Source organism: Schistocerca nitens, chromosome 8 (genome assembly GCF_023898315.1).
Source record: "Schistocerca nitens isolate TAMUIC-IGC-003100 chromosome 8, iqSchNite1.1, whole genome shotgun sequence".
In the NCBI taxonomy this organism is placed as follows: domain Eukaryota; kingdom Metazoa; phylum Arthropoda; class Insecta; order Orthoptera; family Acrididae; genus Schistocerca; species Schistocerca nitens.
This window is the reverse complement of record NC_064621.1, coordinates 384,688,241-384,705,548: the sequence shown is the minus strand read 5'-3', so window position 1 is coordinate 384,705,548 and position 17,308 is coordinate 384,688,241. Positions and strand designations below refer to the sequence as shown.

At 39.1% G+C, this 17,308-nt stretch overlaps 1 protein-coding gene across 1 annotated transcript in view; it reads right to left on the bottom strand.

Moving 5' to 3' along the window:
- The window catches only part of LOC126198416 (probable E3 ubiquitin-protein ligase HERC1), a 747,204-nt gene that overhangs the window by 239,818 nt on the left and 490,078 nt on the right, over window positions 1–17,308 (bottom strand). Inside the window, exons 44-46 of the mRNA XM_049934719.1 lie at window positions 16,621–16,770; window positions 7,988–8,167; window positions 1,572–1,743 (exon numbers count right to left, since the gene is read on the bottom strand). Coding sequence (XP_049790676.1) covers window positions 1,572–1,743; window positions 7,988–8,167; window positions 16,621–16,770 — 502 coding nt within the window. The remainder of the gene's footprint in view (window positions 1–1,571; window positions 1,744–7,987; window positions 8,168–16,620; window positions 16,771–17,308) is intronic.

Genomic DNA, 17,308 nt, shown 5'->3' with positions numbered 1-17,308 from the left:
ACCAGCTGCCTCAATCCTCATTTTGCATTCCTCACCAAAAAACTTGTCATGTGGACATATTTGCACTTCTTTGTGCTGAAAGGGGGTAGCAGGGAGATACCGATAGTGGAAGACATAGGGAATGTTGCCAATGGGAGAGAAAGAGAGAGGAGAAATTGATTATGGGAGAGAGAAACTGGCAATGAAAGGAAAAGGAATGAAAACAATAGCAATGGGAACCAGAGAGAGAGAGGAGATTGTGATGGTCAGAGAGAGACAGTGGCACTAAAAGAGAAAGAGAGATGGATGATGAATGTAGTAGCACTGGGAGCAAAAGAGATAAGAGATGGTGGAGAGGTGGAGAGATAGAGAGAGAGAAAGAAAAGAGAGAGAGAGAGAGAGAGAGAGAGAGAGAGAGAGAGAGAGAGAGAGAGAGAGAGAGAGTCACCCATGTGTTGAAGTTTACCAGTCTAGGGGTCAAAATCCTGAGCAAAGCATCCCCAAGGACATGCATTGAGAGAAGACAATGATGGTTGAAGAAAAGACACCCAGCTATAAGGAAAAAAGAGAGAGACTGTGGCAATGAGTGAGAAAAAGACTGGGACAAAGATAATGGCAGTGGGACATAGAGTCAGTGAAACTGCCAGAGAAGTGAGAGAACGGGATGAAGAAAATGACAGTGGGAGAGGCAGACGGGGGATAGTGCCAATGGGAGAAATAGGAGACAATAGGACACAGACATATAGACAGTGGGAGTGAAAGAGAGATGCCAATTGTGAAGGCTTCAGTAGAAAGAGAGATTGGGTAAAAGGATTCAGAATGTTTGGTGTTAAAAAAACCACGAATACATACGCATACTAAAATTTTTGCTGAGGAAAGTTGAAAGAGGATTGGTTCCCCACTTTTCCGTCAGACTCTTTTAAAGAGGAGAATATCTGCCTTTTTTGTGCTCAGGCAGGAGCATTTTTCAGATGGTCACCTATATTACATCACTACTTTGACTGAAATAAATAACCAACTACAAATTTCAAACAGTAGCTGCATCTCTCCAAAGACATTATATTTGCCACTATATCATTCTTTTACACTTACACTTAATTACTGTTGAAATGAGTATGCTAACGTTTGTACAGCTGTGCAAAACTAATCTTATAATTAGCTTTTACTTCTAGAACAGCCTTTTTTACACACAAACATATTAAATTTTATGGTGCTTGCAGATGGGCATCTGCAGATATTTACATGGAGGAGGGGTGCAAGACTCTAAAACTGCTATTTTTAAATATTTGCTATTAGTGAGAAGGTCCGTTTTGAGATGAGTAATGTCACAAGAACGTAAGTGTATAGGTAACACAAAAGCTTACTATGCCACTTACATCCCAGAGAACAGATTGTTATCCACTCACTTTTAGAAGTGAGAATTCTGTAATGAATCAAAACTCTGTACTCCAATGCCCCCACTTCGGACACCTATATGCTTGCATCAATGTTGCCTAAACCTGTACCTCAACAGTAATGGTTCAGTGTTTTACTTAAAATAAATTCCATAAAATATGAGTAAAACTAATTTACTTCAGACTCTAAAGGCTTACCTGACAGATAGAAGGGCAAGTGCACTCATGACTGTGGATCGAGCAACTAGCACTTGAGCGGCCAGTGTTATACGTTGTAGTGCAGTGATTCGATCCTGTGATGATGATAACTGAGATGCTTGTTTACCTAAATGCTTTTGGCTTGTATCAGTTCTTCCCGATCTTGCTGAACCTGTTGAAGTTGTTTAACGGTATTGAGTATGAACAATAAAATTCACCTAATGCCTACATCAAAAGTTTACCACAGAGAAAGCTTCCACATATAGAAGGTAACAGAATAAGGAAAAATGATTATACTATAGTATGATGCAATTGATTCATTAACTGAACTATACAAGAATATTATAAATATAAAAGACACACAGAAGAGCAAAATAGTTCTTAACAGGTTGATTTCATAACTGTGGAGCATTACAGAAATGTTCATCCAACTCCAACCATTAACATTACAAGTGAGGCACTGATCATCACGAATAGTTTCTGGCACTACTTTCTGGGAAGAAGCAGGAAACACATTGCTCTCTACCATATATATCTCCTGAAATGACCATGACAGTAAAAAGAGGTTATATCAAGTTCATATGGAGGAACATGGGCGGTCATTCTATGTTGTGGACCATTCATAAACAGAACAGGATAACAAGAGGTACAGTTCGCATCCTCTACAAAGTACTACCTGTATAAGGTGCAATCAGTTTATGCTCAAAGGCCTTACAGTCCAGAATCAGAACATTAGTCAGGCCAAATCACTGTGAGCATTGAAGCACTCATCCTGTCGACACCCCAGGTTGAAGAGCCTCATTTGGTAAAACACCATGTACTGCCGCCAGAATATTTCAGTAACCAGCCTGATGCACATCCTCAGCTGAAAGGAATCTTTGATCCTTCACAGTCTTGTTTAAGGGACCCAAGGTGTGATAATCACACGGGGAGAGCTCAGGACTATAGGGTGAGTTCCTGAGTGTCTCCCACCTGATTTGGCACAACTTCTGTGTTACCACATTTGTAATATGGGGTTGTGTGTTACCATGAAGCAGCAACACCCCTTGGTGATGGTTTTTGACAGGCATGCTGCCTCATACACATTCTTTATTTTTTGAAGCATGTCTACTGGTATTTGTCCTTCAGGAGCTAAGAAAAGAGTAACAGTATGTTGGTTGTGTTTGGACGCATTTGTTGGTAATCACCATAGTTCGTGTTTCTGAATTTTTCACATGCATGCCAGAAAGACACAAATGCCATCCTAATCTTTTGCCTACATGTTGGTGCTGATATACCCGCATCATAGTTGTACTAGGTTGCATATAAACTGCAGTAATGCCCTCAAATAGAAACTTTTCGATCTCCCCTTATATATGGTTGGTCACGGAGTATGCAGGGTGTATCTGAAATTAATGTAGAAAATGAGAGCACTGGTAGAGTGGATCATAACAAGCATATTTCACGTAGCAACCCATGTCTGCATCCCTTAGCGTATGGTGCTAGGTGTCACTGAAAAGTGCCGCACGCTGCCACGAGGGGTAAAGTTTTATAGTCTTTATTTGAAAACGGTTACAAAAAGAGCTCGAAATTATGCCCTCCTGCTTGAATGTACACCATGCAATTATACTGGAGTGACTGTCACTCTCTTTCAAACAATCCTGGCAAAGTGGAAATTGCATCAGAGGCCGCCATAATGCACCATAGCAGCTCTTCGTCAGTCTCAGTGGGTGTTTCATAGGCAACAGATCTCGCGTGGTCCAGAAGGCAAAAATCATTGGGTGTCAAGTTAGGGAAACATGCAGGCCATGTCACTGGCCCACTGTGCCTATCCAGTTCTCACCAAAGGTTTCATCCAAATGCATTCACATTGAATGTGTGAAAAGCACTGGTGCACCACAGTGTTGTTACCACGTTCGCTGTCACATGTTGAGTGGAACATGTTCCAAAACCTCTGGCAGAATTTTTCGTATAAAGTTCAATTATCTGCATGAGTTCCAGTCGCTGGGGGGAACATGTATGGACCGAGCAGATTATCACCTACCAAGCCAGCCCAGATGTTGACAGCGAAGCAGTCTTGGTGAACATGAACAAAGGCAGCATGTGGATTTTCCCACACCCACACGTGTTGATTGCAGCTATTGAACTTACCGTCTCACGCCTCATCCATAAAAAGTATAAGGTTCAGAAAGTCCACTTGAATAGCACACCTTTGCAAAAACCACTGTCAGAATCCAATTGATGTGGAAAATCATCTGGGTTAAGGGCGTGAACCTTCTGAAGGTGGTTAGGGTGCAAATCTCCTTCATGCCATACAGGCCAAATTGTGGAATGGCTTACACACACTTCCCATGCAACATGCCACAAGCTTGTTGAGGGTGTGTTTTCTAGCAGTGCTAATGCCTCTTCTTCAAGCCCACGTGTATGCACTGTGCATTGGCAACCACGACCTTCAAGCCTTCACACCCATAACACAAAATAAATACACTGGGTTTTGAAGTAGGGCTTAAATGCCATTACGAGAATGTGCCAGTGGAGAATTTACCTCAAGTGGATCTGTCTCTCGTAAGTATCTGTGCATCCGGCAGTGCATGTGCATGGGTCTGGTAATAGATGATTTGGAAACTGCTGAATGTACAAACATTCGGTAGCATGAGCATTTCCATCCACCACCCTGTATGCGCAATGCATCTCTGCCCTTTCCTCCCAAGAACAGCGCTCTGCTTCCTGTCTGATCCACACAGTAACAAACACAAGTGTGTCCCCGTATGATGACAAAATTATGCAGGGAAAACCAGACTCTGCAACATGCAGATGTGCTGCCCTCTATGCGACAGCTATTAAACAGACATTTGCACAGGCAAAAGCAATGTATTCATGTCCCAGTAAGAGGTGGAAAACCCATAGTGATGTCCTGCCTGGAATATCCGCAGCTATGTTGACTACATCATTTGCAAATAAAGGTCATAAAACTTCTTTATTACATTGATGTCACAAAGACATTGAAATCGTTGCCCTGCAGACTCACTACCCTGATGGCTAAGATGGCAGGTTGTATCCCTAACCTCTTGGTGGTGCATGACACTGTTCAATGACACCTAGCACCATACGCTAAGGGATGCAAAGGGGGTTGCTTTGTTATGACCCTCTCTACTGGTCCACTCATTTTCTACATTCATTTCAGATACACCCTGTATATGTAGGTGTAGTTGTAATTCATACATGGTATACCTTCTCGGCACTGTATAGGTGCACTGAACTAAAAGGCATGACCAATAATCTGAACATAAGAGTTAAGGGATTGCAATGCCTAGTAATAGTTCATTGAACACTTCTACTTTAAAATTCATGTGACACACATTTTTGAAGTGAAAAATGAGATGAATGATAAAGCTGGAGGAAAAAAAAAAATAGTTTATGCCCCTGTGTTGGTTACCCTCCTTCTGGATGGTGGGCAATTAACAGTCATGTTAAGTAGAATTATAGTGGAGGAAAGGGCCTGATTGTTCTTTTGCTCTTTATTACCTTTCCCACAATTTAATTTAAAACAGGTTGGACCAGGAACTAAATGTTGAAGATAAGAAATTTGTAAGTATACACATCCTTGATTTTAAGGTTTCCTCAATTTCCCTTTCCTTACATACCGTTTAATAAACACCAACTGGCCATCTTCATAGACAAAAATGGAGAAGCTAAAGGTGGTGGTGGTAGTGGTATGAGATTTAACTTTTTGCCACAGATGTAACAGCTGGATAAGTTATTAGGGGCATTGAAGCAGTTACAGTGTCCGACAGCCAGTGATACGTGTAAATGAGAAATACAGGTTTAGTTTTAGGTATAGGGAGGCAGTCTATATAATGAAAAATACCATCAGCATAGTAATAACAGTAAATAATAGGTTCAGGAGGGAGGAAAGGAAATGGCTCATAATGAGGTAGAGTGGACACATAGCTGTAAGAAGCACTTAATACCAGGCAGTGCCATCAATATGCTGCAATAGTTTTGGCACTTGTCAATAGCTACAGCAAAAATAATTTACTTCCATACTAAAACAAAATCTACTTTATTGTGATAAAGGCCATTTGACATTTCCTACTGTCTTGATCCTTTCTTTTCTTTTGGGCATTAGAGTCTACTATTGCTCATAAACTCTTATGAAGACTCTAAATGCATTTGCTGATCGTAGCAGCTGAATCAAATGACCTTGTTTAGTACTGATGCACACAACCTAGTCCACTTCTGCTACCAGACAATTCAGTGTTCAATGTGTCCATGTACTTGTAAATGAAAGCAGGTGTAGCATACAAAGATCACAGAAACGTTATATGTAACTATTTAAATTTATTAACGAAAACAATCAATTACTGACAAAATAATTTATCTGGATGGATAAAATATCTACTCACAAAGTGGCGGCAAAACCCACACATAAAAGATGGCTCTAATTGGCAAGCTTTTAGGGCCAGTGGCTCCTTCTTTAGGCAGAAGGGTTGAAGGGGAAGGAAGAGGGGTGAAGGAAAAGGACTGGAGAGGTATAGGAAAAGGGGTAAATTTCAGGAATGTCACCCAGAACTGTGGCACAGGGGGGCTTTCTGGTGGCTTTCCTGAAATCTATCCCTTTTTCTATACCTCTCCAGTCCTTGTTCTTCATCCCTCTTCCTTCCCCTTCAACCTTTCTGCCTGAAGAAAGAGGCACTGGCTCCGAAAACTTGCTAATGACAACCATATTTAAATTTATTGATATTTTCAATAAATACACTATGTGATCAAAAGTATCCAGACACCTGACTGAAAATGATTACAAGTTCATGGTGCCCTCCATTGGTAATGCTGGAATTCAATATGGTGTTGGCCCACCCTTAGCCTTGATGACAGCTTCCACTCTCGCAGGTATATGTTCAGTCAGGTGCTGGAAGGTTTCTTCGGGAATAGCAGCCTATTCTTCACAGAGTGTTGCACTAAGAAGAGGTATCAATGTCGGTCAGTTAGGCCTGGCATGAAGTTGGCATTCCAAAACATCCCAAATGTGTTCTATAGGATTCAAGTCAGGACTCTGTGCAGGTCAGTCCATTACATGGATGTTATTGTCGTGTAACCACACCGCCACAGGCCGTGCATTATGAACAGTTGCTCAATCATGTTGAAAGATGCAATCACTATCCCCGAATTGCTCTTCAACAGTGGGAAGCAAGAAGGTGCTTAAAATATCAATGTAGGCTAGTGCTGTGATAGTGCCACGCAAAAGAACAAGGGGTGCAAGCCCCCTCCATGAAAAACATGACCACATCATAACACCACCACCTCCAAATTTTACTGCTGACACTACACAAGCTGGCAAATGATGGTCACAGGGCATTTGCCATACCCACACCCCACCATCAGATCGCCACATTGTGTACCATGATTTGTCACTCCACACAACATTTTTCCACTGTTCAATCGTCCAATGTTTATGCTCCTTACACAAAGCAAGGCATCTTATAGCATTTACCGGCATGATGTGTGGCTTATGAGCAGCCACTCGACCATGAAATCCAAGTTTTCTCACCCTCCCGCCTAACTGTCATAGTACTTGCAGTGGATCCTGATGCAGTTTGTAACTCCTGTGTGATGGTCTGGATAGATGTCTGCCTATTACACATTACGAGCCTCTTCAAGGGTCGGCAGTTTCTGTCAGTCAACAGACGAGGTTGGCCTGTACGCTTTTGTGCTGTAAGTGTACCTTCATGTTTCCACTTCACTATCACATCAGAAACAGTGGACCTAGGGATGTTTAGGAGTGTGGAAATTTCATGTATGGACATATGACACAAGTGACACCCATTCACCTGACCACATTCAAAGTCTGTGACTTCCGCAGAGCTCCCCATTCTGCTCTACTACTGAGGTCACTGATATGGAGTACCTGGAAATAGGTGGCAGCACAGTGCACCTAATATGAAAAACATATGTTCTTGTAGGTGTCCAGATACTTTTGATCACAAAGTGTATATTCTTTGTTACTAATTATGTAGCATTTGAAAGACAAGATTTGTAACAACTAGATAAAATGAATATCAGTCTGAAGTTGTACACTATCTTCTGATTTCAAATGAAACAGCTATTCCTGTCACCCACCATACCATGAGTATTCTTAGCATGTATGGTTAACAGCTTTGCTGCTGTTGTCTACAAACACCAAACCATTTCAGCGTTTAGCTCAGTTCTTTAGGATTTGAGCAAATACAATACAACGGTAGTAACTGAAAAAACTATAAAAATTAAACTACAATGTTTAGGCTATTAATAAAAATTCAGATTACTTTCTCACAGACAGGTTCTGTTATTCTGTTACTAAATCCTGCAATAATGAAACTAAGGGATTACGAGTAGAAAATTAAGGCATAAAAGTCCTACATAAAGGAAAAGTTATGTACAGAAGAGAATAAATTTACCACCTGACATTTGGTTTGCAACATCCGCAGTCACTTGAGGCACAGAATTTGCACCTAATGGATCAGGCTCAGTGAACTGTAATGGCTCTGGTACTTCAGATCGTTCACCACTTAAAAGTTTCACAAAAACTGCTTGTAGACGGCTTATCTGTTCCAAGTTCCCAGCATCAAAGCCATCATCTTCTAAAAAGAAACATACAAATTAAATTTCAAAACACAAAACTAGTTCCCATATCTTGACTTACTTATTTACAGTTTAATTTGTTGTAACAGTGGGCATACATAATCTGTGCTTAGCAGTTCTATGTAACTTTCAAATGAGATGCTAGCATATAAGTAACAGTCACTTTAAAAACAACAGTTATTTCCATGAATGGTGTATCATTTGTTGTTATTACCATCACTACCATCATCATCAATCATTCAATCCAATAAGCACGTGCAGTTGCACATAATCCTCTTCCAGTTTGTAACATCCATCTTAGTTCACTATATTATTCACTATTGTAGAGAAATTTACAACATCTCTGAGGGGACATAGTGGTACCACCCAATGTTACAACGGAAATCCAGTAGTTGGCACAATATTACTGTCAACCACTCTGGCATCGCTACTCTGACTGCTCTGGCCATCAGGAGTGCACTCTAACAGGTCCATACCAGAATCTTCTTCATTTTGAGCACCACAACTGGCACTAATGTTAATGATTAAAGAACACCAACTCAGCTGAATTATTACATATTTATTGTGTTACAATCAGTTTCATTCTTAGCACCTCTTCAGGTTGCTGAGTTGTTTTAAAGTCATGACATAAATGGTCTGATTGCCGTGTGTAATGTTAAAGACCAAATCCAGAAACATTGATCACAAACATTCTGCCAACTTCCTGGCAGAAGTACGGCGAGCACTCACAGCATGCAGCATACAGTAAACTGTCCACACAGGGTTGCTTTCTTAGGTGGCCCTGCTTCTGATGGGGTAGGACATGCCTGTGACGAGACTGGAACAGAATGTGGTGGGTGAGTGCATAAGATAAATCTTGTACCTGGGTCTTTCACAGGGATATGAACCCTGGGATAAGAGATTAGGGTAGACATTTCATAAGTCTGAAACAGGACATTTCGTGGATAGGGTGGGTGGCAGATATCCTTTCAGATGTAGTAGTAAGAAAACTGGGGAGGATGTTTCTCATTTCAGAGCATGATGAAATGTAGCCAGAACCATGGTTAGGACCAGTTAAATTGTTCCAGTTTAGGATAATACGGTGGAGTGCTCATTTGCAGCTGGTTAGTGGGGATGATTAGAGATTAGGGAGATGTACAGACATGGCATGGGAGATCTGTCTATGGGCTACGTTTGGAGGGTAATGTCCAGATCTGAACACCTTGTCAAGTCCTTCTGCATTCTGTCCATAAGTGGCTAGACAGCACAGGAGACATATTTCATTGAGGAACAAGTAATAGGTATCAAATTACAGGTACTGTTGCCAACAGTGCACTCCACATAGCAACATGGAATACAGAAGTGACCCCTATAAAGTTACATAAATTTATTTACTCTTGATGACAGTGACATAAGATAACCTTTTTGTAAATTTATTTTTATTGATACCACAGTAAGAGTGACATAATTATTTTATGTTTACTATTGTTATCATTTCGATCAAAGATGGGAACCAATGAAAGTTTATTTCACCAGTAACTCTTCGTGATACATAAATAGACGTCCCTTAGAAAGTTTTGAATCTGCAGAAGAATGAGGAAGGAATGTCTTGGTCCTGAATACAGATAATGAAGATATCATCAATGAACCATAGAAGGAATTTAAGAGGGTTACAAATGATTCCTGTGGATGGTCCACACTGTCTCATAGAAACATTAATTCATTGGACTTGCTGGAACTGTTACTTTTCACTGTCGTTCCTGCTGTTCCCACTTCCAGATAACCTGAATTAAAAGAAACTATTTGTTCTATAGATAACATAATTGATATCATAATGGAAAACACAAATAACAATATCTGCAAATATATTGCTGGCCCAATACCAAAGGGGTAAAGGAGTAACTTTGTCATGTTCAGACTGCAGATAAAACAAGTGATTGTTATATCAACGCAAAGTCCAGATAGCAATCCATGCGGAAGCATTATTTAAATTCAATAAAGCTGGAAAGTTCAGACAATGAAATCTACACAGAAAATTACCACAACCATGTTTTCAAATTCAAATGGTTCAAATGGCTCTAAGCACTATGGGACTTAACATCTGAGGTCATCAATCCCCTAGACTTAGAACTACTTAAACCTAACTAACCTAAGGACATCACACACAACCATGCCCGAGGCAGGATTTGAACCTGCAACCATAGTAGTCGCGCAGTTCCGGACTGAAGCACCTAGAACCGCTCGGTCACAGCGGCCGCCCATGTTTTCAGACTAAATTGTTGTGTACTCTTGGTCAATTTAAAGAAACTGTCAGTATTAGCAACATCTGAAGTGCACTGTCAAATACTTTTGAAACTCTGATATGCTGTTCAAAACTCACACATTTTGTGCATACCATGAAAGTTAATGTAAATAATTTCTGTTACCTGATGATGACCGATACCCAATGGCGATCAATTGATTGTAACTGGCACTGAATAAAGGTTTACAAGCCTGTGTCCAGAAAGTAAAGTGAATGACTTTTTCCTGCCAATCCAGAATGTTGGAGCACTGTGACTGGTGAGTGGAAAGATGGTGGATGGCATTGGGAAGGCAACACAATCCTTGCCAGTTGCCAGCTGGCTGTTGCCCAGTATGGATTACTCATAGTGTGTACCTGTGTTTAAGTGACACATTGGGTGATTAAAATGCCACAATTCATTGAACAGTGATAGGCCATTAAATTTTGTGTGAAGTTAGGGGAATCAGGCAGAGTGGCACATTAAGGCTTCTCCAAAGCCAAAAAAGGCAAAGATGATGAAATCCCACTTGAAGATGACACTCATCATCTATTTTGATTCCAAAGACACTGTCTACTCAGAGTATGTGAGGTGCAAAAAGCTGTCAACAGCAAATTTGAAAGGCTCTGAAATTGGGCACTTCGCATTAGGAAGGAGATTAGTGGAAATTGGCGACTCAATCAAGACAATGACCATCTCATACTGCCTTCATTGTTAGTATGTTCCTGGCCAGGCATGGTGTCACAACACTGACCCAGCTATGATACAGTCCCAATCAGGCACCAGCAGATTTCTTTTTGTTTCCTCGAATAAAAAGAACCTTAAAGGGCCATTATTTAGGGATGGTAAATGCTGTGAAAGTCACTGCAACGAGATGTTCCAGAAAGCCTATCAGAGTTTGCCAACTCACTGGTAAACATGTAATGATGCCAAAGGGTGCTATTTCAAAGAATACCAAACATCTGTACTTTTATTTTCAAAGAATTGTTCTTTATGGATTTACTCAACTTAATTTCCAGACACACCCCGTGTTTCAACTTCAGCTATTGGTAGCACTTACATATGACTTACTTCAATTGTTCTTAGCTGATGATGTGTATAAAATTAAGAAAAAAAGAGAGATTTCTATCCACTGCAAAGATGACATGTTGAGTTGCGGAGCCAGGCACAACGAAAAGACTGATACACTAAAGCTTTCGTGGATGCGCGACCCCCCCCCCTCCCCCCCACATACACACTGAGGAGGAGATTAGTGTTTAATATCCTATCAACAACGAGGTCATTAGAGGCAGAGCACAAACTTGGATTGGGGAAGGATGGAGAAAGAAATTGGCTATGCCCTTCCAACGGAACTATCCTGGCACTTTCCTCCAGGGATCTTGGGAAACCACGGAAAACCTAAATCTGGATGGCTGCACACAGGCTTGAATTGTCGTCCTCCCAAATGTGAGTCCATTATGCTAACCACTGCACTACCTCACTTGTTCACACAAGCAATCACACCTCACACACACGACTGTCATCTCTGGCAGATCAAATGATGGAAAGTCTGCATTGGAATATCAACAATATTATGAAAAGGATTGATTCTGGCTGGAGTGGCAGGAAATAGTCATCATGTGTGCATGAGGTGTGCTTGCTGTGTGAATGTGTGTGTGTGAGGTTTTTCTTTTTTTTTTTTTCCTTTTCAAAAGAAGGCTTTTGCTGAAAACTAGATGTGCAACAGTCTTTTTGTTGTGCCTGTCTGCAAGTCAACATTTCATTTTTATCATGAGTAGCACTCATCTTTTTCCTTATATTGTTGATATTCCAACTGCAGTTTCTATTGTTTGATGATGCGGATAGCTGATCCCCCCCTCTTTCAGCTTAAAGCACTTATCTCCTATCAATTGACTATCACCTCTCCTACACCCCAAGAAATAGCTTGCCTCTCAGTGTTCTGAAGAAAGTGAAGTGCAATGAAGTTCAGTTCTGGACTGTCTAAACTCCCATATGATCCATATGATGATGTGTATTTTTTAATTTCTTGTGGCATAATGAATAATCCATTAAGTTCTGGGCAAGCAGTCATGCAAATACTACTTATGATATTTGGGCCACAGACTGTCTTGCCATCCTCTGTGCCAGTAGCTGCAATAACTCTTCACAAATCGAATGAGTCCTTAAGACCTTGTGCACTGGGCACACTGCATATCCAATTATGATAATTTGCAAGAAGAGCTCACACACCTCAAGAGCGTTTTTAAAGTGAATGGATATTTCCGAAAAAATAAAAAATAAAAATAAAATAAAAATTGCAGTGTGTTCAATATGAATCCTAAAATGCAACTACATGACCTGAAAGAAGAAAGTAGTACTTTCAGATCAAGAGTGTTTTTGCCTTATGTGGGTGCTCTTTCTTCAAAAATAAGCCATATTCTAAACAAACACTGTGTTAACGTGATCTTCCAGCTCATATGAAGATTGCAGCCTTATTGGGTTATGTGATGGACGAATTATTGCTTCGTAAAGTGGGCGTGTATCAGATTCCTTGTGGAAATTGTGATGTTTAGAATATAAGTCAGACAACATGAACCGTTCATGGGAGAGGAATGGAACACTGAAAATACACATGCTTACCACAGCCAGCCAAGTCAGCTATGACAGAACATTGTATAGATATGGGTCATTCAATGAACTACAGACATGAAGATTTTAACATACACTTCCTCCTTTTGGAATTCTGTTTTCAAGGATCCCATAGAAATAGGAATAGCTTAACAAATAGAGATAATGGTTTTAATTTGGATAAGGCATGGAATCCAGCTCTTGATGTAATTCAATTGCATAAAGGTTGTCAAGGTGTTGCTGCCACTAAATACACATCAATAAGTGAATCGAATGTCTGAACGCTTTCACGACAGGCAGCATATGTGTAAGTGTACCTCTTTGCCACTGACCAGCATCAGTGACACTCCTGCACCATATCACTGTGGTGGAGTATATAAGGCCACACTTGGCACCTTGTTGTCAGTCTTGTGACTCACTCTGAGGACGGCTGCACAATATGCAGCTGAAGTATCAAAGTAAGTAGTAGTAATTGCACAGCTGCATGCCCAAAATTTAATGGATTACCCATATGATGAAACTTTATGTGCAGCATTTAAAAAACCAGTTCTTTGACACCAAAAGTGTAGGAGCTGAATGAAAAATGTGTAAAGGTTTTACATGACACTTTTCAAAACCTTTGGTAATTTATCTCGGACCACCTTCCACCGTCCCTCCAATATGGTTCCATTCAATGTAAAAATCAGCTGTGTCGTATTTGGAGTCACTAGGATAAGAGGAAAGGGTGGAGCCATGCATTCAGTTTTGTAAAATACAGGGACAAAAACGAACTTCACAAAGCATTGCTTCTGCTTAATAAATTTACTAATTATCTAATGTATACAGGTTGCTTGCTTCCATTTCCTTAACTGAATATGTCCTCATTTCATTCATATGGATTGGGTGATTTGATGGGTCAGTGACTCTAAAATAGGTAGACAGTGCAGTGCAAGTGGAGACATTCCTTTCTATAACCCAACTCGATCACCCTAAAAGTATTTCACTACTGAGAGATGGTAGGGATAGGAACCATCACAAGTCTTTAGTTTGCTTATGGAACATAATATATTTACTTGGGAATTGTTGTTGTCTTCATTTTGAAAAGAGATTGGATGCAGCTCACTGCAGTCCAGTCCACACTGTGCAAGTCTCTTCAGTTTACGTCCATTTGAGCCTGCTTACTGTGATCAAACCCTGGTTTCCTTCTACAATTTTTAGCCCTTACACCTCCCTCCATTACCAAACTGATGATGCCTTGGGATGTGTCCTGTCAATGAATCCCTTTTTTAGTCAAGCTGTGCCACAAATGTTTTCCACACAGTTAGGTTTGGTACCTTTCCATTAGTCATTCCTCCACTCAGTCTATTTTTTGGCATTATTCAGTACTATAACATTTCAAAAACTTCTATTTTTGTCTTATCTCAACCATTTAACATTCACATCTCACATCTAACAAAGCTAAAATTTAGACCCTAAAATTTATAGTTGATATTAAAAAAAATCTTCTTTTATTAGACTTTTCTTGTCTGAACTGCTTAACATCACATTCCTCTTCCAAGTAAGGCTATAAATACAGATATGTATTTCTTCAATCTATATTGTGAGATAAGGTCACAAGTTTGGTACTGTCTAACAAGTTCTTTCATTTCTTCGTTACCCAAACTGATCTTCTCTGAGAATGAGGTCAATTTCTACCAGTCTTTCCATTCTTCTGTAAATAATTTCTAGCATTATATTGCAACCATGAGATATTAAACTGGTGATTCAGCAAAATTCATACCTCTTAGCACCTGCCTTCCAAAGAACAAGAATTATTACATTTTTCTTGATTTTGCATACCAGGTGTTTTTCTTCAAAGATTTCTTTAATTTTTCTTAGAAGGCATCTGTGTTTCACATAGGCATGTATGATTCTACAGTTTTGCATTTCTCCTCTAATCATTCCTGTATTGCAATATTGCACTTTCTCTCAACGTTATTTTTAGGCCTTCCTTACTCTCTTTAGCCTGCTTCATTTGCTATAGTTTCTCATTTTGCCAGTTAAATGAAATATCATGTGTACAGTCCAAGGATATCTGCCAGGCCTTGTTCTTTGCCTATTCGATACTTCACTACCTTCGCTATTTCATTTCTCAAAGCTGACCATGAGCAACAAAAACTTTTCTCGTCTTTTGTTAGTACAGTCTGTGGTCAGTTCGGGTTCTGTATGTGCTATAAAACAAAGTTGTTCCAAATTTTTTTTTCTGATTTTTACCTTTGTGATTAAGCGGTTTTGCATGATACCACTAGTTATTGGTTATTTGTGCAGGGACGTATTTCATTGAATCAATAAAGATGTGACTGGTTTACCAGACAGATGTGATGATGGAATGCATATTCTGAAATACTTCTGAGATGCCATCACTACTTTCCTTTTTTCATTTCTCAAAGCTGACCATGAGCAACAAAAACTTTTCTCACTTTTGGTTGGTATGGTCAGTGGTCAGTTTGGGTTCAGTATGTGCTATAAAACAAAGTAGCTGTAAAAAAAATATCTGATTTTACCTATGTGGTTAAGTGGTTTTTAATTATACCACTGGTTATTGGTTATTTATGCATGGGCATATTTCACTGAATCAATATAGATGTGACTGTTTTACCACACACATCTGATGATGGAATGCATATTCTGTAATACTTCTGAGATGCCATCTTTTATTTATTTCCAATTTTTGTGACTTCCTTCCTTTTTACATTGAGATGACCTTGTAAAAGATATGGACTAGCTACTACATTAATTATAATTATAATGCTCTTCCAAATGAGTATCTGACAAGATTATGAGAAGTTTTTTCTCTCCTCTAGTTATAAATTTCGCATAATTTTTGGGCAAGTAATTCAGAAGTAAAGCTAGTCTTTTATAATTATCCTCTGAAAGGAGATAAGCATGGCAAAAACAAACGAGGTAAGAGAATAGAGTTCCATGTCTTAACAAAAACAAAAATATCTCTCAGAGTCCACATTTTGTGATGATGTTTCAGAAGCTATTAACGTATTACACCTCCAGTCAAGGGGAGTTCCTTTACAGATCATGATCAGATGTAATTTCTTTTACTTCTGTTCAGCAGGTGTATATTATGTAGTTACAAAGCTCACAACAAGAAATTCATATCAAATAAGATCCTAAATATTTTAAAAAGCCACATCTGGACTGTACAATTACATTTACCAAATTTATCAATTTTAAATTCTCAGATAAACATGTGTTATCAGTATAGCTTTTCTGTAGCCATCGTTCAATGGTGTAGTGAAGAGTTGAAACAGTTAGAATGTAGTGCCAAGAACAAATTAAGTTATAACTGTGCTTTGTCTTTCATATTAAATGCTGATAATGTATGTTCATATGATGCCCAATATAGATATGGGTTTATAAAGTAACAAACATTTCTGCTCGATGACACTCAAGAGTGTCACAGGCAAAATAAGTATATGAAGCAAAACTACATACCTGAACTTCGATGGTGATCTAATTAAGCAACAAAAATGAAGTGTAATGGCATTTGTACACACATAACGGATTTCTAAGAAATAAACTTTATCTTAAGCATAACAGTATAATACTGCAAATACCTTCTTCTTGAATGGGATCTGTACCCATAAGATCAGGAGCCAAGCTCTGAGCTGCATTAGAGGGTGTCCCAGAATCCGGAAATTTTGGTGATGTATACATATTTAAACGATATATTGCTTCACACTCACTGCATAGGATGTAATTTGTACCTAAAATTAAATAAATGAATTGAATCAGGTGTAAAAAAGTTAAAGTTTTCAGTTTGAACTGATATTACTGTTTGAAATGCATAATTTCGGAAAATGAATACACATTTTCTCAACATTTATCTCGTTTCTAAAAGGTAAAAAAATCTGTGCATCACATATGTTACTATTCAAGTTCAACAAGTGATGACAAAAGATTTTATTATATTTTTCCTTAATTTCTATCCTTAATTTCTGATTTCCTTTTCTCAAAAATATCCTGATCATTACTGTCATTACATCTTTATTTATAAAAAAAGGTTGTCAATTGCACTCTTTACACACACAAATTTCTCCAATTTGCTCTTGTAATATGTTTCTTGAAAAAGTCATCTTACCTTTATTTTATGAACCTGATGATGGTCACACAAGTGAAACTGGCTGTGTAAATAAAGTATTTTACTAGCAGCTCAAGGTGGTAATACAACATTTTTTCAAATATATAAGGGCTGTGGGGTATCACCTCCTGAAAATGTTTCTCGAGCTGTATTGGAATGTTGGT